This window comes from Suricata suricatta, chromosome 15, assembly GCF_006229205.1.
Source record: "Suricata suricatta isolate VVHF042 chromosome 15, meerkat_22Aug2017_6uvM2_HiC, whole genome shotgun sequence".
Classification (NCBI taxonomy): Eukaryota; Metazoa; Chordata; class Mammalia; order Carnivora; family Herpestidae; genus Suricata; species Suricata suricatta.
This window is the reverse complement of record NC_043714.1, coordinates 4,413,929-4,436,359: the sequence shown is the minus strand read 5'-3', so window position 1 is coordinate 4,436,359 and position 22,431 is coordinate 4,413,929. Positions and strand designations below refer to the sequence as shown.

Below are 22,431 nucleotides of genomic sequence, written 5' to 3'. Positions count from 1 at the left end.
GTGGTAGTCTGCTGTTAATCACCAGGAACATTCTTGTTAGGGTCTGCACTGGTGATTTAATGGAAAAATTATAGGGAACACTGACTATATTGGCCTCTAAGTTCAAGGATGGCACTAATCTTTATTATTCTTTCTCGAATATAAGATTCTGGATTTACTGTTTTGGTTATGGGAAGGGAGAGGTTTTAGAGGATTTCACTTATTGTTATTATTTTATTAGCCAAGCAACCAATATATATTTTTGCATTTCTTCAGAGTTGAAAGAGCCTGAACATCTCTTCATTTATGTTCTTTTGTAAGTGCCTGCCCATATCTTTTGCCCACTTTTTAAAAAATTGACTGTCATTTTCTTATTTATTTGCAAGAAATCTTTATATATTCTGTATGTAAGGTTTTTTTTTTTTTTTAAGTAAAGATGTGTTGCAAATACCTTCTCCCACTCAATGGATTACTTTTTCTACTCTCTTGTTAGCCTTTTCAATCATAATTCTTTTGGAATTGTTTGTTGTATATGCTATAACGTAGAAGTCAAGACATTTTTTACCCAGATAGATATGAATTGACTCAGTGCCATTCACTGAGGAAACTACCCTTTTCTTAATGATACCTTTGTCAAAAATTGACCATATGTGTGTGTGCTTATTTCTGGACCCAGTGGACAGAATATCTGTTGTGTTACATTGGTCTAGTTGTTTATGCTTGCATCACAACACTCTATGTCAAGTACTACAGATTAATGATAAATATTGACTTTTTTTAATAAATTGTTTTTTACACTTATTTATTTTTTGAGAGATAGAGTGAGATAGAGCATGAGCTGGGAGCGTCAGAGAGAGAAGGAGACACAGAATATGAAGCAGGCTCCAGGCTCTGAGCTAGCTGTCAGCACAGAGCCCAACACAGGGCTCAAACCCACCAACCCACCAACCGTGAGATCATGACCTGAGCCGAAGTCGGTTGCTTAACTGAGTGAGCCACTCAGGTGCCCCAAATGTTTTAAACTTTAAACATTTAAAACTATAAGTCTTTCACTTTGTTGTTTTCTTCAAGATGGTATATGCTGTTCTTGGTTCTTTTCATTTTCATAGAATTCATAATTCTAAAATTAAGTGGTTAATTTCTATTTTTAAGTTTATTTGTTGAGAGCGAGAGAGTGCGCATGTGAGTGTGGGGGTCAGAGAGAGAGCCTAAGCAGGCTCCGCACTGTGAAGGCAGAGCTCCACGCAGGGCTCCATCTCACCAATGGTGGGATCATGACTTGAGCTACAACCAAGAGTTGAATGCTTAACCTACTGAGACCCCCAGTTGTCCCTTAACTTGTTAGTTTCTAAAAAAAAAAAAATATTCTTGGAACTTTATTTGAAATTTCATTGACTCTAAATGGATAAATTTGGGGAGAATTGAAATCTCCTAACACTTAGTCTTTTATTCCATGCACATCTTTTATTTCTCTCTTTAGTTCTTTAATTTTCTTTAAATATTGTTGTGTGTAAGTCTTATGCATCTTTTTTCGATTTATTCCTAAGTATTTTATATATCTGTGCATTGTAAACGGTTTTATTTTTTAACTTTTTTCTAATTTTTAAAACTTTTTTTAATGTTTTATTTATTTTTGATACAAAGAGAGACAGAGTATGAGAGGGGGAGGGGCAGAGAGAGAGAAGGAGACACAGAACCGGAAGCAGGCTCCAGGCTCTGAGCTAGCTGTCCACACAGAGCGTGACATGGGGCTTGAACCCACGAATGTGAGATCTGACCTGAGCCGAAGTTGGAGGCTTAACCAACTGAGCCACCCGGGTGCCCCTCTAATTTTTAAAAACTTTTTTATTTGAGAGAGAGATAGTGAGTGGGGGAGAAGGGCAGAGGGAGAGAGAATCTAAGCAGGCTCCATGCTCAACACAGAGCCTGATGTGGGGCTTGATCTCATGACCCTGGGATCATGACCTGAGCCTAGACTCTCAACCGACTGAGCTACCCAGGCAGCCCCTCTAACTTTTTCTTGATGGTTTATAGAATCTTAAATAATTTTAATGACTTTATTAAATGTGTTTTCTGATTTTGATATTTTATCTGTAGATTTTTTTGGATTTTCCTTAAATATAATCATGTCTCTGAAAGTAATAATAATTTAATTTCTTTTACTTTTTCAGTCATCATACTGTTGTTCTTTACTGCCCATCATCTTAATTCAAATGTATGCTTCTTGGTTCCTTTCCACAAGTTTGTGGTGTTTTCCTGATTAAAGGAAATCCATAGGAATACCTACTATGAATATTCCATAGAAATGGAACATATAAATAATTTCCATAGGCTCAGGGATTCATAACTGTCATTGATTTTTCTATTTCCTTTTTTGAGGGGAGGGCACTCAGAGTATATCTATTGCTGAACCTGCATTTTTAAATTTGTTACATGTATTCTTGTAACTCGCCCTGAGAATTTATTCCTGTGGAATACAAGCTGGAAAACTATAGAGCCCAGTGTTTATTGGGCAGACTTTGGAGATTCACAGTTGCCTAATTTGTTGTACTCTTTTTTGAAATCTGAACCATCAATGGATGTGACTTCTAAACATACTTCCAGCCCTGAGTCCATCATTAAAGTTATCTAATTGTTGTTTTTCTCAATCATTGTTTTGAATGAAATTTTAGCCATATGTTATCATCAAAGGGAATACCATTTCAAATTCGACTCCGAGCTTCTAAATGGAAGCATTTCTCAAATATGTAACCAAAAATTTCTCTCAAGTAAATATACAGATCTTTTAAAGATATTTTAATAAAGTCAAAACCACACAGATATGAAAATGTGGTGTTGAAAGGTGTTTGGTGCATTGATAAAGTTCCCTCGAGGACTCTGGATGTTTAAAGCAACAGTTTGATTGAATAGAACAATAAATGCAGGGCTGAGTGTATTTTTTCTCTTTCTTTCTCATCTACTAGAAAAATATAGATAATAGAGCTCATTTATTTCCTTAACATTTCAGAGCTCCGCAGATGGGAAAACACAACCCAGTGGAAATTATTTCTGGCAACCTTGAGAAGATATGTTAGCATTTTGTGGCATTTCTTTCAGTGACATGTAAAGCATGGCTTTCCCTCATTGCAGTGTCACAGTGAAGTGTCACAATAAAGCCAAAATAGTGTGCCCTCAGGGAAAACTAGGGAAAGGGACCATTTCCATGCACACACAAAGGGTAATATTTATTATAAAGCCTTTCATTTTAGCTCCAAATGCTGCCTGGGCCATGGCTACTTTGCAATGGAGAAATGCACAGAATGTGAGATTTAAAGCAAATGTTATGTATAAATCTCGTATAATTTATATAAATATAAATAATATGTAAAAAATTAGAATTCCTTTATGGGCATATAAGCATGCATAAATCTATGCAATGTATGAACGAGAGAGTTTGTGAGGTTGTATTGTCACAGCATCAGTCTGCTGTTGACAGAGTCCAAGGAGCACTGAGCTGGGAGTCAGAACAGTTCTGTCTTGACCTATTTTAGTCACTCACAGCACAGATGTTACCTTCTCTGTCCATAACATGTGACATTGAAATTATTATCCCTATTCGAGGCATAATGAATTTGATGTTCCAAAAAATACAATTATTTTTTCCAGATTACACAGATAATATTACTTAAGAAACTTCCTACACATGATCAAACACAACCATACATTTTAAGCTAAATTTGTACTTTCAATAAAACCTTACCTAGCCCCTTCATCCTTGTACAGTTATTATTTGGACCTAAACACCGAACTTGATTTTTATTACCATTAAATATCTCAATAGGCTCACTCTACGAATCCAGACAATGGACACTTTGGGCATCTTAATTACACTTTGCAACATGATTCTCACTACTGCAACTCAGTACTCCCTCCAGATCTGATGAGTGTCCTACATACCTGCACCTAAATCATTGGCCAAAGTCCTGTGATTGGCAGCTTCCTTCAGTTAGAAAGGTGGCCAGTTGATCCAGGTTGTCAAATGCATATGGAAATTAGCAAAATGCATTGCTTTAATTTGGCAACACATAGCAAAAAGCCTGAGATCTGGGGTCTAGCAGCTTGGGATTCAAATATCAGCCACACCAATGACCAGATATGTGATTCTGAGAATGATACTTGTCTTTCTAGGTAAATTTGGATAACAGTATTAACGAGATGAAGCTTGTAAGGATCTTACAAGTAATAGATGTTCAATCTCATTCATCAACCATCAAAGAATGAAATGACATTTTCCTGATCAATCAGTTAGTTAACCAGCCCTACCAGCCGGGTCTTGCTGTTCAGTACTTCCTGGCCCTGACAAAACTTTCCTGGCCTTTTCCCAAACACAAATGGTATGCTTAACATGGTTTTTAGAATTCGCTTTCTTTCCCTGCTTTAATACCTGAATGACATCCACCACGAGCCTCTCTCATTTTCTATGAATCTTCCTGGTTTGAGATAATAGTTTAGTGGTCTTGTATATTTTCTGAGCATCTTTGTTGGAAGTTCACTTGACTCAGGAGACACTAACTAGCTTGGTGATGTTCTTGAACTCTCCTCACATACCTAGAAATGTATCCCTTTTGATAAGTTTCTTCATCCCTCTTCCTTCCAAGGTCTGTCTCCTTGACAAATAAAGAGTCATGTAAGGGTAGTTCTAGTTCGAGTTGCGCACTCCCATTAACCACAACCCCACGCTGTAGACCTGTTTTTGACAACCAGCAGATTTAGGCCATGTAGGTTTCTACTTTCTACAGCCTTTGCCACCGTAGTCATCTGGTTATACTCTCTTTTGCTCCATCTTCTGTACAGGGTCACTTTAAATTTGGGCTCATCAGAGAGACTTTGCAAAGGGAAATTAGTTTATTTGGGAAGGTCCTTGTGTTTTTCTGTGGGATAATTTTCAATTATCCACTTTTTAATTTTTTTTTTTTTGAGAGAGATTTCCAACCCTCATGGTTATCTCTCCTTCTAGAGTCCTTTTTTCCTTGAAGGAATTGCCTTATTTTTCTCCCTCTGAAGTTTTTTAAATCTACTGTTCTAAGTTCAAGAATTCATGTACGACTATAATCAAATAATTTTTATGAACAGGGCCACCATCTCTGCATCGATGTTCCCAAGAGAACAATGTAAGGCCTTTGTCTACTTGATAATATTACTGAGCATCCAATCATTTTTTTGTGTGATGGAGTAAGTAATATCTTATTACTCTAAGATTCTCTATTCTGGATCTTTGCTTCTAAGGCTTTGCATTTTTTCCTCAAAGGGCATTTAATAAATATCTCTCACAGACTCACTGTGGGCTAAACCCTCTGATCTTCCTGAATTTCGCCAAGAGAAGGTTTCTTTTAACTTCAGCACAGAGAGTGATCTGCATTAATTCTGAGTGAGCTATATGTAGGAAATCTGTTTTCGAAGGGCCGCCCTCAGGACCATTTCCAAATAAAATCATATGAGGACAAGAATAGGGATAAACTGTTGTCCATTTTTGTGAAATCCAATCTTATTTCTCCTCCTTTTATTTTTTGTTCTGTCTGCCAAATGGGTGAGGATCAAAAGGCAGACTGCCAGGTCGCATCTTTTCACCTTTTTTTATTTTTTTGTTTTTGTGCGGCTGGAGATGGGTGGTTCCCAGCTGAGAATGTTCCCAGATGACCCCTCCCTTTATGCTTTCTCCTTTTAGGTCAAAGCTCAGGACGTGGCATCTCAAGTTTGAGGCACAACTGTGGCAGAGATAAGCAGTTTGGGTAGCACACAACTCTTTGAAAAACCTTGTGATTTATCCATACTGGACACGTGTTTTTGTGTGTCTGGTGGTATATTTTTCACATTAGCTGTTTCTTAGGATTAGCAAACCAGTGCAAATCTTGTTTCATCCCTCCCTGGGTATTTAATGTAGTGCCAAGCAAAGCACAGATTAACATATGCTTACTCAGGATTAAGGATGATTTTTTTTTTTAAACTCTTCTGATAGGCAGTAAAATAGAATCCACACAGTTCAGTAGATTCAATGGATGGGCTGTTTTCATTAGTGCCAACAACTAACCCTAAACCTTTGGTCCCAGGTTTCCACAGGCTTTGGGTTACACTTCATGGAAATCAAATGGCAAGTAGCAGTAAAGTCTTTCTCCATGTTCTTAATGTGCCTCAATCACTGCAGTGCTGCCTACGATTGCTCCATGGCAAAGAAGAGGAGAGCAGCAGAGCAGGCTTTGGGGGTCCCCGTCAACAAGAGAAAATCCCTGCTAATGAAGCCCCGACACTACAGCCCAAACATGGACTGCAGAGAAGAATGTGATGAGAGGACTGAGGCAGAGGAGGAAGATGGCCTCCCGGAAGCTGGCAATCACACCACCACAGGTAGCAATGGGGGTGGCCCCAAGTTTGTCTACTCCTGGGCACCAAAAACTCACTCTTAACTTATGTAGAGTATATAATCTGTGTGGCTATAAAAGCAAATTCCCATGTGGAAGCAAAAGTAAACATGTATTTTGCTCAGCAGTTGGTTACTGAGGGCCGATGTTTTTTAGTCAGTAACTGTGGAGAGTCTAAATATAAGCCATAGAGAGTCTTTGCCCTGAGTCCATTTTCAAAAGCATAGAATTGGACTGTGCCTCTTTTTGAAGATAATAAAAGATACTAAGCCTTAAAGAGTACCTTGACTCCCTAATAGGATGGATGTTTATCCCTGAAAGAACCCTTAAAAATTAAAGGATATATTTATGCTTAAGTACTTAAGATAGGATGTATAAAAATAAAGCATTTACTTTTTTGTTTTATAAACATGCAGAGTATTATTTAGCCCCTCCCCCCAATACAGTTGGTAATAACAGACTAATGCAGGTGGTCTGTGACCGTAGTATTTTTACCATTCTAAAAATAAACACTTACAGCAATGGATAAGCAGAAGGGTCCTAAGTCGGCCTCTAGGGTCTCCTTCAGTGGGCAAGTGCTGGATTATAGAAAATGTATCACTGTGCCCCTTAGTTCAGAAATAAATATTTTTCATTTATCTTTAGGCATGCATTATATTTCATGAATTTGATTCTTCACTCACTCATGAATGCTGTTTCCATGCTAAGTGATATGTAGTTACTATTTTGAAATTTTAGGATGTGCTTCTCCCCAGTTCATAGTTACTTCTATTTGGTTCATGGCAGTCACAGCACCTCCAGGAGTTGGACCATCACCAACCACTTTATGCATGAGGCTGAAATTGAAGGACATGCAAAATATCTCCAAAAGCTATGAAAACAATAAATGGAAATCTAAAGCTTGACTAGTTAGAAAATGAAACAAGATGTACATAGATTCTATGAAATGCGTCTTTTCTGAATGCAGCTTTTTAAGGAATCAAAATGCACTCAATAAGATGTTAGTTGAAAAGATGTATGTATTATACAAGCCCAAAGCAGTGAGTTCTTAGACCATGAATATCTATTATTTAAATAATTATAGTAATAGTGATAGGTATTACTAGAAAGTCTGTAAAAGTGTACTGACTGAATGAACACAAATGTCAGAGCACAACCATCAGATCTGTGGTAATCTCGGCTTGTGAGTAGTTTGGGATTTTGCAGTTAAAACAAAGTTGTATTTGGATTTGACAGTGTTTAAGTAAATATCTTGGGTTTTCTGTAGTTGGCATATGACTTATAGCCTCATTGGTCATCTGTAAATTATAGTCATCTTTAACTCTGCGTTTCTTTGAGCGGGTCAGTTTTTTTGTTGATTTATGAAAATTGCCAGGTGAATCCAATACTAGGGAAGGTCCTCGAATCGATGTGGTTAGACTTGATGTATAATTCATCTAGTTGACATTAATTCCTCGTGTATGTTTTTTAATGGGCATCTTTTACACCAACACATTCTTGTAAGTGCCCTGAGGACAGGACTCTTCTGCCCACTGACTTCCTGCCCCTTCTGTTAGTCATGTGATCATCATAGATGCTTAATATTAACCAAGAAGATGAACTGCCAAAATGTATTCAGTGAAACATTCACTTACAAGCATTGATGGACATATATTTTCAGGTTCCCAGATGTTATCTATTTTTAGATTTAGTGCTAGAAGCTCTACTAATAATGAATATGCTGAAATTATAGTGGTAGTGGCCATGATTTTTGAATTCTTAATATATTCCAGACATATAAATTATATCACTTAATCTACTCAACAATGACAAGAGGTATGTATGATTATGGTCACAATTTTACAGATGAGATCATTGAAGACCCAAGAGATTTAGTGCTTAAGGTAATGCAGCTCATGGGTGTTGAGAAGAAGATAATTAGGACACAACGGAAGGATAAGCAAAATAATTATTTCCCAGCTAACCATGCTCCATAATCCAATTCTAACCATGCTTTGACTACCTTCAGAAACTAGACAGGGCAGCATTTTACAACATCAAATCACAAAGTCACATTTCCAGAAATGACGGGTCACAGATGCTCCTATCACTGGCTGGAAGAGCAAAACTCTCTGTGGTCTTCAGTCTGAGAGCAAGTCACTCCCTCTCTCCAGAAAGGAAGAGAGCTGAGTTAGTGTCCAAGTCCACACAAGGCTTTGTCACCTGTCCTCTCATTTACTCCGGGTCCCCCAAGGCCTTTATCTTCTATCCAGGTGTGTGCCCAGTTGTGTCTTCAGCAGGCAGTTCAGGTGACGAAGAGAGGGAGCAGGGCTCAGGACGGCTGAGGTCCTAAGCTTGAATTCATTTAATGGCCAAACTACATCTCAGACCCTCAACTGGCTATCTTTCAAAGAGCTGCGGGTGGGCATTCATGGTGATAGAAGAAATAGTGGAAAACCTGTGCAGATGCACTTTCTTCACTGGGGCAAAGGAAAAACAAGTTTGCAAAGTACTACCAGGAGGTAGGCAGGCCACACACGTGCTTCCCCAGTGCAGATGGGGACAGAAAGGTCACTTGGAAGTGAGATTAGCCACATGTGTGTTGTCCCTCAGTTTCTTTTTTTTAATTTATTTTCTTAATGTTTATTTATTCTTGAGTGTTAGAGAGAGAGCATGAGCAGGGGAGAGGCAGAGAGAGAGGAAAACACAGAATCCGAAGCAGGCTCCAGGCTCTGAACTGTCAGCACAGAGCCCAACACGGGACTCGAACCCATGGATGCAATGTTGGACACATAACCATTGGAGCCACCAGGTGCTCCTCTGTCCTCCGTTTCTAAGCATGTGCTCATGACTCAGGGAAATCTATCACAATTGTAAGAGCTCTAGGGGCTGGGATGATTGTTTTTTTTTTAATATTTTATTGTCAAATTGGTTTCTATACAACACCCAGTGCTCTTCCCCACAAGTGCCCTCCTCCATCACCACCACCTCTTTCCCCGCCCCTTCCCCTTCAACCCTCAGTTCATTTTCAGCATTCAATAGTCTCTCAAGTTTTGTGTCCCTCTCTCTCCCCAACTCTCTTTCCCTCTTCCCCTCCCCCTGGTCCTCCAGTAGGTTTCTCCTGTTCTCCTGTTAGACCTATGAGTACAAACATATGGTATCTGTCCTTCTCTGCCTGACTTATATGGCCATTTGTAGGAAAGTGGATGGACCTTGAGGGTGTCATGCTAAGCTAAATGTCATTCTTTCTCATTGCCATGTAGTACTCCATTGTGTATACATACCACATCTTCTTGATCCATTCATCAGGTGATGGACATTTAGGCTTTTCCATGATTTGGCTATTGTTAACATTGCTGCTATGAACATTGGGGTACATGTGCTCCTATGCATCAGCATTTCTGTATCTCTTGAGTAAATCGATTGTTTTAACACATTCTACCTCTCAAAAACTCACAAATAAGGAATAAACCACCCCGATTTTAGAACTTTGAAGGATAAATTCATTTTTCTAGGGCTTTTGTTCCCAGAAAAATTTACATATTCAGGAGACCTGGAAAACTGATTTGTCTATAGAAGTAACGTTGATACTTTCAGAAACAGAACTAAAATCCACTTATCATAAACTCCACTTATATTACAGGAGTCAAACTTAAAACTTGGGATTTTTCAGAGGACTCTTTAAAGTTGTTTTGATGCAGAACAGATAACATGTAACGTGAGAATCTCTTAGCATATACTTTCTAGGATTACCAGGCACCTCAGAGTAGAGACTTTGGTTTAAAGCAAATAAACAAATGTGACCTTTTACATATTGGGCAAAAACATTTATCTTCCTTTACCCCAAGTCTCAGCAGGTGTCCCCCAGCTCCGCCCCCTCCTCCCTGCCCCACACTTTGAAATGCTCTTAAGAGGAGGACAGGGTGTTCTGGGTAATCATCCATCTCTCACTGACCCCAGGAGAGCACCCTACGAATTTTCTGACCTATGCTGTTCTGATACTGAGAAAGCCATGGTGTGGTTCCTTGTGCATTTTTGTTTTGCTGTTGTTGTTTATTCGTTTTTACATATTTTATTTATAATTTTATAATTTAGGCGTCCTTGTTTCTCATTGAAAGTCAGATGACAATTGTATTTTAGTATCTTCCTATAAATTCACTCTTGAAAGTATCTGAACTTGGGAAAATAATAGCCTATTAGAATTCTGAACAGTCTCTCCTAATGTTTCATAAGCAATTAACTGTGGCATTTGAGCGTCCTGGGCTGTGGGGCCTGGGGTAGCTTATTGCTGAGGGATGGGCAGAGTCAGGGAGCACATGGCTCTGGGTCAGTCTCTCAAAACCCCCAAAGCGCACCCCCACCACCACTGGCTGGCTGTGTGAGCTGGAGCAAGTCCATAGCTCTTTAGAAGAGTTTCCCTTCGGTAAAAGGCAATAGGCCTTTCTTGTCCTTGTTATAAAGATTAAATACAATAAGAACTGAACATCATGCCGGGAACATCAGTTTATTGTCCTAGAATGTCACTGATCACCCTCACTTACAAAAGAAGGACCCAGAACTCAGGAGACATGGGCCAACCCCAGAACACACAGAAAGGTGGTGTTGGGCCAGCAGTTTAGCCCCAGCCTCTGGACCACAAACCCAGAGTGGTTTTCCCACCATGTTGTGCGTTGTGTATCGTGTGTTGAACCTCCAGTTTCTGAAGGCAGTTGCTGACAAGTTCCATAGTGTGTGTGGTATTGGCGAGAAACTAGCTGAGTTTCCTTCACACTGTGCACCAGGCCCTTTCTCAGATGCCAGATTCACTACTTACTCTTTTTTTAAATTGTTTTTTAAAGTTTATTTTGAGAGAGAGCGAGCACACATGAGGGAGGAATAGAGAGAGAGAAGGAGAGAGAAAGAGAGAGAGAGAATCCCAAGCAGTCTCCACACCATCCAGGCAGAGCCCTGTGTGGGACTCAAACCTATGATCTGTGAGATCATGACCTGAGCTGAAACCACGAGTCAGTGACTTAACCAGCTGAGCCACCCAGATGCCCTGATTGACTACTTATTCTAAACAAAAACAGGGGCACTGGGGTAGTTCACTCTTGAGCATCCGACTTCGCCTCAGGTCATGATCGCATGGCTGGTGAGTCGCAGCCCCGCATCGGGCTCTGTGCTGACACCTCAGTGCCTGGAGCCTCTCCCTCTCTCTGCCCCTCCCCCATCTCTCTCTCTCTCTCTCTGTCCATCTCTCTGTCTCTCTCTCCCTCCCTCTGTATCTCTCTCAAAGATAAATAGGCAAAACCCCGGGCCCTCCCACACCTATGTGGAGGGTTCCGTTAGTGTCTTCTGATCTCGTATCTGGGGAAGGGAGAAGAGAGCCACCATTCACGGCACACCTGTCGTTGGCACGCACTCTGCACGCCCTTCCTGGGAACCTCTGCAGGGGGCCTCCGGACGGCAGCGGCAGCGAGGGCACAGGCTTCAGAGAGGCGCCGATGCCTTCGGGGTCTGCATGGACTCCAGCGTGCACGCCCGGAATCCAAACCAGGGTAGCTGTTTAAACGGCAAAGGCACAAAATAAACTCCCGGGCCACCTGTGAAAATAAAAACACACTAACATCAAACCGTCGGCAGCCCGCTACAAAGCAGCGAAGCAAGCACCTCGTCACGGATCTGTCAGGTTCAAAAGCTAACTCAACTTTTTTTTCTTTCTTATAATGACAGAGAAAGCCCGACAGGGCTGGGTCCGTGGGAAGTTGGTTTGCAGATTTGCGGCCGGTCCCCGGAGACGGTGGCGAGCGATGCATGCGGGCCCCTCTATCGGCAGGACTCCCCTCTTCCTGAAGAATAATTAATAAATATTTTCTTTTAGCATATAACAAACAGTTGAACCAAACAATTATGTAGACTGGAAATGACCCAAAATGCTAGCAGTTGGCAGCGGCACAGTGCAACGCATTGTCGCGCACATGTGCGTTTTTGTCGCTCCCGCCTCTCTGGTGATCTGCACTTAATAGGAATATTTTAAACTATGTAGCTAAGCAACAGAGGTAATTGTTGCTTTCTAGAGCTTTTGTTAGCACTCTAACACAGCCCAAATATGCATAATTAGGTATAATGTCTATAAATCATTATTGTACACATGTGGGTAGTTAAGTGGAGTGAGAGAATAGTTCAATGAATTGAGCACATTCACTGAAAATGCTTTTTATTTGTTTTCTGTCGTTCATAATACTTTAAAATTATCATAACCCCTTACACTTTCTCCTAATAGCCAACCGTGATATTGAGAAAAACTTCATTTGCATTTTAGACTATGTTTAATATATTATTTAAACCTGGAACTCCTCTGATAGGAATTCAGGAGAGAATAGGCCATCCTATCGAATATTATGTGCCTGTTTATCCAGCCTCTTTTCTAGGAAGTAAAATGTTAAATTTTTCAGTTTATGTTGAATAGATCCCCACAAAAGCCTGCACCCTATAATCAGCATTATTTAAAGGGGCTAGTGTTGTGACTAAATTCTTCCCCGCATCCAAAAATGCTTTTAGTTACTATGGCAATATTTACTTGATCCTGGCAGTCCAGTGTTGATTTAGGGAGATAATTACCAGAAAGGAAGATGATGGAGATGTATTTTTGAGTGTCCTTGTCAGAGACAATGTTTATAAAAAATTAAATGAGACCAGAAAAGGCACATTGTCTTGTGCACAGACACCCTCTCCCACAGCATCATGCAGGATGGCAGCCCTTTTCTTCCCTCCAAAGATGTTTATTCACACAGAATGCACTTCACTTGGTGTCTTTCACAGTCGTTAAGGGGGCTTATTATTTTGTGTTTTCCATCCCCCACTCTGCCTTTAGACACACAGAAATGGTCCTGCTTCTTCTCCTTTTTTTTTTTTTTTTGGTCGTGGTGAATATTAGGGGACCACTGCTGGTCCAGTGCTGGTGCGTTTCACAGGCAACCGGTGCGTTTCACCAGGGCTAGGTGACCACTGACGCACATCTCCTTGATTGGGGTGTTTGCACCGGGACAGGCTTGGGTGGCTGACTGTTAGTATACACACACATACACGTATGTATATATATGCACACACATCCAAGTATACAGATACGTAGATACATGTGACTCTACACACACACACACACTCACTGCAGCTGGACCAACACAAGAGTGAAGGCAGTGACACTAACGACTGGATTTGGATGACTGAGATCCAGCGGGCTGTCCTGAAAGGCTGACACGAGGAGGCCTGTTCTCAGTCATGAGGCTCTTTGGTTGTCAAGACTCCAGCCGACCCTCTACTAAAAACGATTCGTTAATGTTCCCCATACGGCAACCAATCCCACGGCTGGTCTCATTGCCTTCTTACACAAATGTGTGCCAATACCAGGCCAGAAAATGTGTTACTATTTAAGATACACGATTATGAGAATTCTCCCAGTTCCTTGTATTTCCCTTGGCACAGAATTTCCGTGTGACAGTTCTGAACGTGAACAGGAAGTTCTGAAAGCTTCAGAAACCTTTTTGTTATCAACTCTATGTCGATGTATTTTGTATTTTAGCTAACCTTCCATGATGTCTGAAAGTATGCTTGAGAAACTGTGGAGGCAAAAAATGTACACCAAATAAGCTTTGAAAATACATTGCCACACTAGCAGAGAAATCTGATGAGTGTTTCTTTTATAATGCACAGTATTATGCATATTTGATTTCCTTCTGGCTGGCTAAGATTTGCAAATAGCCAGGTATGGTAAGGGCGCCTGGGCGGCTCAGTCAGTTAAGCGTCTGACTCGTGATTTTGGCTCATGTCATGATCTCACGGCCATGGGATTGAGTACCGCATTGAGTACCACATTTAGGTTCCACACAGAGCATGGAGCCTGCTTGGAATTTTCTCTCTCTGTCTCTCACCCTCTGCCTCTCTCCTACTCTCTCACACACACACACACACACACACACACACACACACTCTCTCTCTCTCTCTCTCTCTCTCTCTCTAAGGGAAAAAAAAGAAGCAATAATCTCACATTCAGCCCTCTGTGATTTATTGTGATGTTTCTATTTCAGCGCCCTGGAAATGCTTAGCTTATAATGTGCTGCAAATTCTACTAGCTCACTTCTTTAAACTCAGTTCTCAGACTATTAAGGTCTGGGTTTTTTGTTGTTGTTGTTTTGTCCTTAAAAGATACACCTTTTTCTCTTCAGCGTTTATAAAATGGGTAGAGCCCACATAGTCACATATCGTATTTATTGTATATGTATGTCTGTATCAATCGATCTATCATCTGTATATTGGAGCAATTTTCTTAAAGTAGTTTTTGCTTTTGTTTTTGTTTTTAATATTGGCTCTCTCTTTCCATAGGAGAAACCATGATAAAACCTCGGGATGAGCACCTTCATGCAACTGCACAAGAAAACTCCAATGGGAAAGAAGACAGTTATGGCTGCTATCAAGAGCTCGTGGTCAAATCTTTAATGCACTTGGGGAAATTTGAAAAAAATGTGTCTATTCAGACCATAAGGGAGAACTTGAATGGCAGTGGCATCCAGCCTCTAAAAGCAGAGAGTGACGAAGCTGATGAGTGCTTTCTGATTCATCCTGACCATGGAAAATTAAAAATCGACGATCCTGAGGTTCAGTTCTGCTCTTCGGACGACAGTGAGAGTAACTCTGAAAGTGCAGAGTATGCCTGGGACAGTGGCTCCAGCTTCTCAGAAGAAACCAAACCACCCAGGGTCCCGAAGTACATCTTAGCGGATAACAGAAAAGACCTCTTGGAAGTTCCTGAAATAAAAACTGAAGGTGACAAGTTTCTCTCTTGTGAGAATGTGTGTGACTCTGACACAGACAGGAGAGACCCGCAGAACGCCTGCATGGAGACACTGGATGGCAAAGGCCAGCCCTCCTTTGCTGGGATGGAGGCCGATGGGAGCGAGAGCCTGGGCACCAGGGCCGAAGAGTCCCTTGACCTGGAGAAAGCGAAGGGGGGCTTGCGCGTGCTGGAGCAGGCCAGCGCTCTACAGACCGACCGAGGTTGTGTTTTCCATCACACCTACAGAGAGTTGGACAGGTTTCTATTGGAGCACCTTGCTGGGGAAAGGAGGCAAACCAAAGTTATTGACATGGGTGGAAGACAAATCTTTAACAGTAAACGTAAGACACATTTTTTTGCATTTATTTTGGGAATAAAATGGCTTTAAGGGTTGGGGGAAAAATTAGTGAGAGATTTGATGACCACTTCCAGGTAGCTTTTGACAACTTGATGCAATTTAAAAACCAATTTATATTCTAAAATAAACAATTTCTTTTTTCCTTCTTCTTTGCTCTCTAGATTGTTCTCAGATCAAGCTTGGTCAGTTTTGCAGTGTTTTTGCACTGAAAAAAAAAACAGGACCATTGCCTCTATCTCTCTTAATATGACTGGTTCTTAAAAATATAGTATTTCTCATACAGTACTTTCTTAGACATGTTAGAGGTACATTAGTACTTACTGGGTTTTAAATCATTTTTATTAATCAAATCAATTTCAGAAATTTAATTTTTCTTTCCTGCTCTCTTTCTGGGATTATCTGACTGCTTTGGAGCTTCAAAATAATACCAAGTTACTGGCAAGTCAGGCAGGATGGTCTGACCCTTCTTTGGATAAAACTGGATGTTACGCTGTTTTAAAATCTTTTTATGTTTGTTTATTTATTTATTTATTTATTTATTTATTTATTTATTTATATTTGAGAGACAGAGAGAGGCAGAGTGTGAGCAGGGGAGACACAGAGAGCAAGGGAGACACAGAATCTGAAACACGCTCCAGACTCTGAGCTGTTGGCACAGAGCCTGACGCGGGGCTCGAACCCACAAATCATGAGGTCATGACCTGAACTAAAGAAATTGGATACTTAACCAACTGAGCCACCCAGGCACCCCTGTGCTGTTTTAACCCTATGCTTTTACCAGGTCTCTAACTCAGGGTCACAAATACCTGGGCCAAACATGAATGAGAGAATAGATGTGCTAGGAGGAGACTCTCAAAGTGTTCCTCAAATTTGGAGAAATTGTGTCCCCTCTCCCATAAAGATATCCCCCCTACCCCAAGTCTTGCACCAGATGGGCCTAGTGATAATTCTCAAATTGTGGTTCTCAACGGCCTAGAAAGCTTGTTTACAATGGGTAGTTCCCAGATCTCATCAGACTTACTGCTCCAGAACTTGGATTTTAAGTACATTTTTCAGATGATTCTTGGGTACCCTAAAGTCTAAGAACCATAGAATTAGGGGAGGTATGTTTTCGAGAAAAGCCAGGTCATGGCCCCAGGAGCTTACAAGAAAAATGTGTTGGTTTCAGATGATCTCCTTGCTGAGATTTATGCAGAAATGAATTGTTCATTTTGTCATTTTAAGTCAACTGGAGTACTCACCTGCAATCTTGTCAATTACTGTCTTGCAGCTCAGAGCTGAGAAAACAGAAAAAGAATAAAATTATGTCATGTAGTGGGGAGCAAGATAATAATACTATGCAAGCGTCCGCCAGGGTTGGGATCTGGACAGAATGTTAATGAGCAGGGTGTGGCCTGGGACAGGACCCACCACTATCTCTGTGCGCTCCACTAACATGCAACTTGGACTTGTGTATGTGCTTGTTTGTTTGTTTTTATGAACTACAAAATCAGGGAAAAAAAAGATAAAATTGACTTCAAATTCCAAAAAGTCATAATTTGTGATATACTACATTTCATTCATTCCAACATACACCATTTTTCCATTTTAACATCTCTGAAATCAGAAGGGTGTTCCATAATTTGATTTTAAGTTGTTTCTTTTCTTTCTTACTAACACACAAAAGCATGTTCCATTTTACAATTGATGGTATCTTCCAGCCAACGACATTCAGTGTTTGGAGACACTATTTGTGCCATTGCTTAAAATATTGGGTCATTTATATAGAACTTAAAATTTTCATCTGTTTTCAAAAACTAAGAAGGCCACAGAACCTGTGTTTGTAAACACGGGTCATGTAAGATTCAGAGAATTCCTCACGAGGGTGGGATGACCCGACAGTACGGACAGTTGTACAAGGCATGGTCCTGCCTTGTGGTGGTGGATACCTGTGCACGAAGGTCCAGACCAGACACGTGCGAAACAGAGACAGAAAGAGTTAAAGCTCATCCTGCAGGAGAACTATCAGCTTTGTCTAGAAGGAATGCTTGCAGAGTCCAAATTAGGTACTCACTTCCCTGTTCCCTGTTCCAGGCATGGGGGCCAGTGGCCCAGGAGGTGGCTCTTTCTCTGGTGTGCATTCCGTGCTCCCAGTTCAGTGCTCATCCCGCGGGCCGTCCTGCTCTCCACAATGCTAGCCTCACTTCCCAGGCACCTTGGGCCTGCAACCCCGCTTGTTAAAGGAGAGACCACTAGCATCTTAAAGTATCGCTTCACTCCAGCCTTCAGAGGAGTCAGCAATTCTAAACGAATAAAAGTTTGACTCTCTTGTCGCTACAAGCATTTAGTGAGACTTGAGGTCACAGTGAAGGTAGGATTTATCGTACAGCCCCGGACACTTACAGAGCCAGGGGAACCATGGGAACAATCACATGAGTATATCAGGCGTGCATAAGACCGTCAGGCAAACGGGGATATAGGTCACCAGAGTATAAGGTCACCCGCATTACGAGGCATTCAGCAAAGAAAACAGAAGGAAAAGAGCCAGCCCGAGAGCCACCTGAGAGCTAAGCTCTGGCTTCTTATCATGCAAACGGGTTCTGCCCCACAGAGCGTTTCAAGGCAGGAGAGGCTTGCAGACAAACGTGCCTGATGGGCTGTCAGTGGGCCACACCTGGGCGGGCGCCAGCCCTGCCTTATCTCCCACACCCTCTCTGGCTTCCTAGAGACAAATAACGTGGCGAGGAGGGGAAACGAGAGGCGCCAAACCTTTCAGTGTGGTTTAGAAATGTGGCCTCGCCTGGACCGGATCCAAGGAAGGAAGGGCATCAAAATCCCCGCTGCGTCTCCTTTCCTCTAATTCCCTCTCTTACAGGGTGTTGACCCTCCTAATGTCCCCTGAAGCAGACGTCAAGGATTTTGGTCTACAGATCTTATAGGCCTACACCACCTTCAAAGTTGGCAACATTTTTGGGTTTATATATCCCTAAAATCACAGAACAAATCAAAAGTCTTAATACGCCTCTTTGTGTCTTGCAAAAGACAGGAGACAGTCAGCCCCATTAAAACCTGTCCGTCACTGAATAAACGCCATGACTCCAGGCGTCCCCACCTTGGGCAGTCACCTCTCACGCACAATTTCCGGCTCTCTCTCTGCCCACCCTCCTTCCCAGGCAAGGCGTGCGTGCGTGCGGAACTCGAAGGTTCCTTGGCCCCGCCCCCTTTGCTGGAGGCAGCCCCCAAGTAATTGCATTACATGCGCCCTGCTGTGCCCATCTGCCCAGGACCATTTGTGATCCAACAACTGGGGTGGCATGGTGTCACAGAGGCACGTCTGCTCGCCTCAATACCTCCCACCCTCGGAGACGGCTGTCGCATCCCGCGACATTGCTCTGCGGTCGTCGGGGCGGCACTGGGAGCTGGAGCATATGGGCCCTCGGCTTCCTCTCGCGGCGGGGTTCTGTCCCCTCCTCCGGGCCCGGCCTTCGTGCGGCAGGATGTCGCAGGTCATTTATTGTCGCTCTCAGCACCAAGTGGGTTCATTTTTCACGATGCTTAGTGTTTGAGAAGCCGGCAAGCCAGCCCCCACTCCACCCTGGTCCTTTCTCAGGCCTCGGGGCCCACTGTGACCCGGTTCCTCTCAGCACCGGGAATGCCCCCGCCCCCTCCGTGATTGGCCTTACCGTGCCATACCCGAGTTCCGGGCGGGGCTGTGGCCCTAAAAACATTTGTTTTCAGTTTCTCCACCATCGGAGTCACAAATAGGAAAACGACTCAAGAAGGCCTCTTCTGTGTTAGCTCCAACCACATCGCTCTTTTTTGAGACTCCTCCTCTATTTTCCGTATTTATATAGCCTTTGATCTAACTCACCCTCAGCCCAGCTCCTGTTCGCCCTCTTCCTTCAGGCAGCAGCCTTGCTGTGCGACAGGTGGGGTTCCCAGGGGCCCCCCTCCTGACCCCAGGGTTCCTGGCGCTGAGACCACTCAAGGCCTCCTCCACGCACCCCACTCAGTACTTCCATTACCCCTGGAGTATTTCCTGGCCAGGCCACCTTCCTGTTGCCTTGGGCTTCAATTCCTGCATTCAGGGTGGCACAAAACTTTTGGTTGGGCATGACACGAGATAGCCTTGTGACTCCTTTCTAACTCTGGTCAGAGCAGGTGCTACTGCCTCCCCCCCTCCCCCCCTCCCCCGCTGGTGTAGAAGTCGCCACTGGGACCTGGAAACTTAGGGCAACATGAGAGGGGGAGAGCCCACAGGGACAAGACCAGCTCTTCTCAGAAATGTGGCTTCTTTGTTTTCTAACTTTGAATCTGGGTTGGTTTTTTTTGTTTTTGCTTTTGGTTGGTTTTTTTTTTTTTTTTTTTTTTTTTTTGCAACTCTGAATAACAGATAGTTTGGGTTTAAATAAATTATGTCTTCTTTCTCACTTTTTTTCCTCTCCCTTTGAGAGAGCCCATGCATCCTCTGGCATAGAGTTCATTTTTCATCATGAGACTCTGACTGCAAGATGTGACATGACACCTGAAAACCATCTCCATTGGTTAATGCTCCCTTGCCCTGGGTCAGCCTTTGCTTAGGAAACCAAGAAAATTGAAAACATTTTTTATGCTTCCACAGGTCTTAGTTGAGGGTCTGATTCAAGGCAGCATTAGAAGACTGTTGAGGATGTAAACACGGAGAAAAGTGAGAATGTCACCCCACAAGGCCACTCTGTTGAATGGGAAGGGAAAGGAGATGCGTCAAATGAATCTCTTGATTTAATTTCTCTGTAGATTCACCAAGGCCTGAAAAGAGGGAGACCAAGTGCCCCATCCCAGGGTGCGACGGCACAGGCCACGTGACGGGACTCTACCCCCACCACCGCAGCCTTTCGGGGTGCCCCCACAAAGTGCGGGTTCCCCTGGAGAGTGAGTACTGTTTGTCCCCCAAAGAAGTAGCTTCTTCTCATATGTGCCATGGCCTCGAGATATTACCCCCTCTCCTCCAGTGGGGAGTTAGGGATGGAAATGGGAGGATTCCCTTCCGTGTCATGATCATTTCCATCTAGCTCGGTGTTTAAAATAATTATATTAATAGAAAACTTGAGGTAGGGGCACCTGGGTGGCTCAGTTGGTTGAGCGTCGCACTTTGGCTCAGCTCATGATCTCAGAGTTCATGAGTTCCAGCCCCGCATCCGGCTCTGTGCTGACAGCTCAGAGCCTGGAGCCTGCTTCAGATTCTCTGTCTCCCTCTCTCTCAAAAATAAATGAACAATAAAAAATTTTATTAAAAAAAGAAAACTTGGGGTACAGATAGGTCAATAGATCAGAAAACAACCAACACTGAGAAAATAATTTGTTGCATTTCCTGAAAGACGGGTGCAGGCCACGCCAGGCAGGGCCACACAGGGAAGCACCAGGGTCATCCCACGGTGGTGTGGCCTGTACCCTGTGGTTTCTGTAGGGCAGAGCAGAGGAAGCAAGCTGAGGACTGGCTAGTTTGAGTACTCTCAGCAGGCCCTGGGGTTTTAGGGTTGTGCGTTGGTGTCTGCTCCCCAGCAGGTGGAGAGTGTGAGTCTAATAAAGGAGGCAGTTGGGTGTGGGCTCACGATTGGTTGGTTTGCCTTTGAAAGCTATTGGAAAGCGCAGTCTCTCTGGGGTGTGCAGGGCCCCAGACATCCAAGCATAGAACACAGAGAAGAAAAGGCGTGGCTAACACGCTGTGTGCCCGCACTGCCCTTGTCACCTACGGGTGTGGCTGCCTTGAGCCCATGAGCAGTCTCAGCCGCAGGGCTTTGTCTAACTATAAGCGGTGCATCACATCACCAGTGTCGACCTGGTTCCCGGCTGCTCGTAGACACTGGTGGTGCCCGCGTGTCTCCCCAAGGTGCCTCCAGTAGCGGAGGGCAGTGAGCAGGTGCAAACGTTGGTTGGTCTCTCTCACCACAGCAAAGCTAGGACACTGGAGGAGATGGGAAGGGCCGCCTCCCAGGTTTTGAAGTGTCAATGTACCGCACCCTCTGCTTTCGGAACCCACGTATTGGAATCCCCCTTGGGTCATACAAAGCCCAGTGGTGGGGATGCCTCAACATGTTCTTTCTCAGGTTACCTGGTCGTTTAGCCGGCCATGCTTTCACCAATAACTGGAGTGGGTGGTGGGGGAAATGTAAAAAGAATCAAAATAATATCTCTTAGGAAATGAAGAAGACTATATTCCGAAGTTCACACTGTGGGGAAAAGATAGAAGGAAACATTTGACAAATAATGTTCTCCGTCCCCTCTTCCAAGGAAAAGCACTTCCCTGCAAAAGGAAGGTGATGAGCTTCTCAGTTTAAGTGTAATAGATGTAGAGGAGTCTTGTGTAAGTCTGGTCGGAACCATAGCGTGAAGTTTAGAGAAACTGAAACTTGAACAGGCGTGCTGAGTTTCATTTCTGAAGTTCTTAGGTGCTCATTTATTTCAACCCAAATATGTGTGGGAGGGAGCGCGGTGGGTTAGATAATCAAATCATTTGAATGCGAAGTCGGGAAATCGGTTTGTTGGTGGGTTATGTACTTACGGTGTGTTATTCTTTTCTTTCATGTGACATTTTGTGCTTAGTTCTTGCCATGCATGAAAACGTGCTCAAGTGCCCCACCCCGGGGTGCACAGGAAGAGGGCATGTGAACAGCAATCGCAACACCCACAGGAGGTAATTGTGATGAGGCGCTAACCTTTCACCTTGCAAGGGGCGTGGCAGAAACTTTCCCCGAGAAAAGAAGGAACTAACAATGTGTTGTCAAAGCCGCTGGATCCCCCTCAGAAATGTTACCACTTGCAATAGATAAACATTCTCAGCAGGTGCAGAGTAAATCAACAAAAAACCACATAACTTACTTTCCTAGTTATTTTCATTTAGCAGCTCATTATCCAAACAAAAATGTTATATTTGAAGACTAGAGTTACGGATT

The 22,431-nt window shown here is 42.8% G+C and overlaps 1 protein-coding gene and 1 long non-coding RNA gene across 3 annotated transcripts in view; one reads left to right on the top strand and one right to left on the bottom strand.

Moving 5' to 3' along the window:
* ST18 (ST18 C2H2C-type zinc finger transcription factor) overlaps positions 1-22,431 on the top strand; it is a 148,174-nt gene that overhangs the window by 73,450 nt on the left and 52,293 nt on the right. Inside the window, exons 8-11 of the mRNA XM_029923786.1 lie at positions 6,161-6,360; positions 14,712-15,503; positions 20,276-20,410; positions 22,082-22,172. Coding sequence (XP_029779646.1) covers positions 6,161-6,360; positions 14,712-15,503; positions 20,276-20,410; positions 22,082-22,172 — 1,218 coding nt within the window. The remainder of the gene's footprint in view (positions 1-6,160; positions 6,361-14,711; positions 15,504-20,275; positions 20,411-22,081; positions 22,173-22,431) is intronic.
* LOC115279245 lies at positions 15,505-18,712 on the bottom strand. 2 transcript variants are annotated; one of them, XR_003903305.1, is made up of 4 exons: positions 18,612-18,712; positions 17,574-17,732; positions 16,762-16,797; positions 15,505-15,725 (listed from the first exon to the last, which is right to left on the bottom strand). It is a non-coding gene; the product is annotated as an uncharacterized LOC115279245 (long non-coding RNA). The 2 variants fall into 2 exon arrangements; XR_003903304.1 differs by having other exon boundaries at positions 17,574-17,802; positions 18,612-18,638.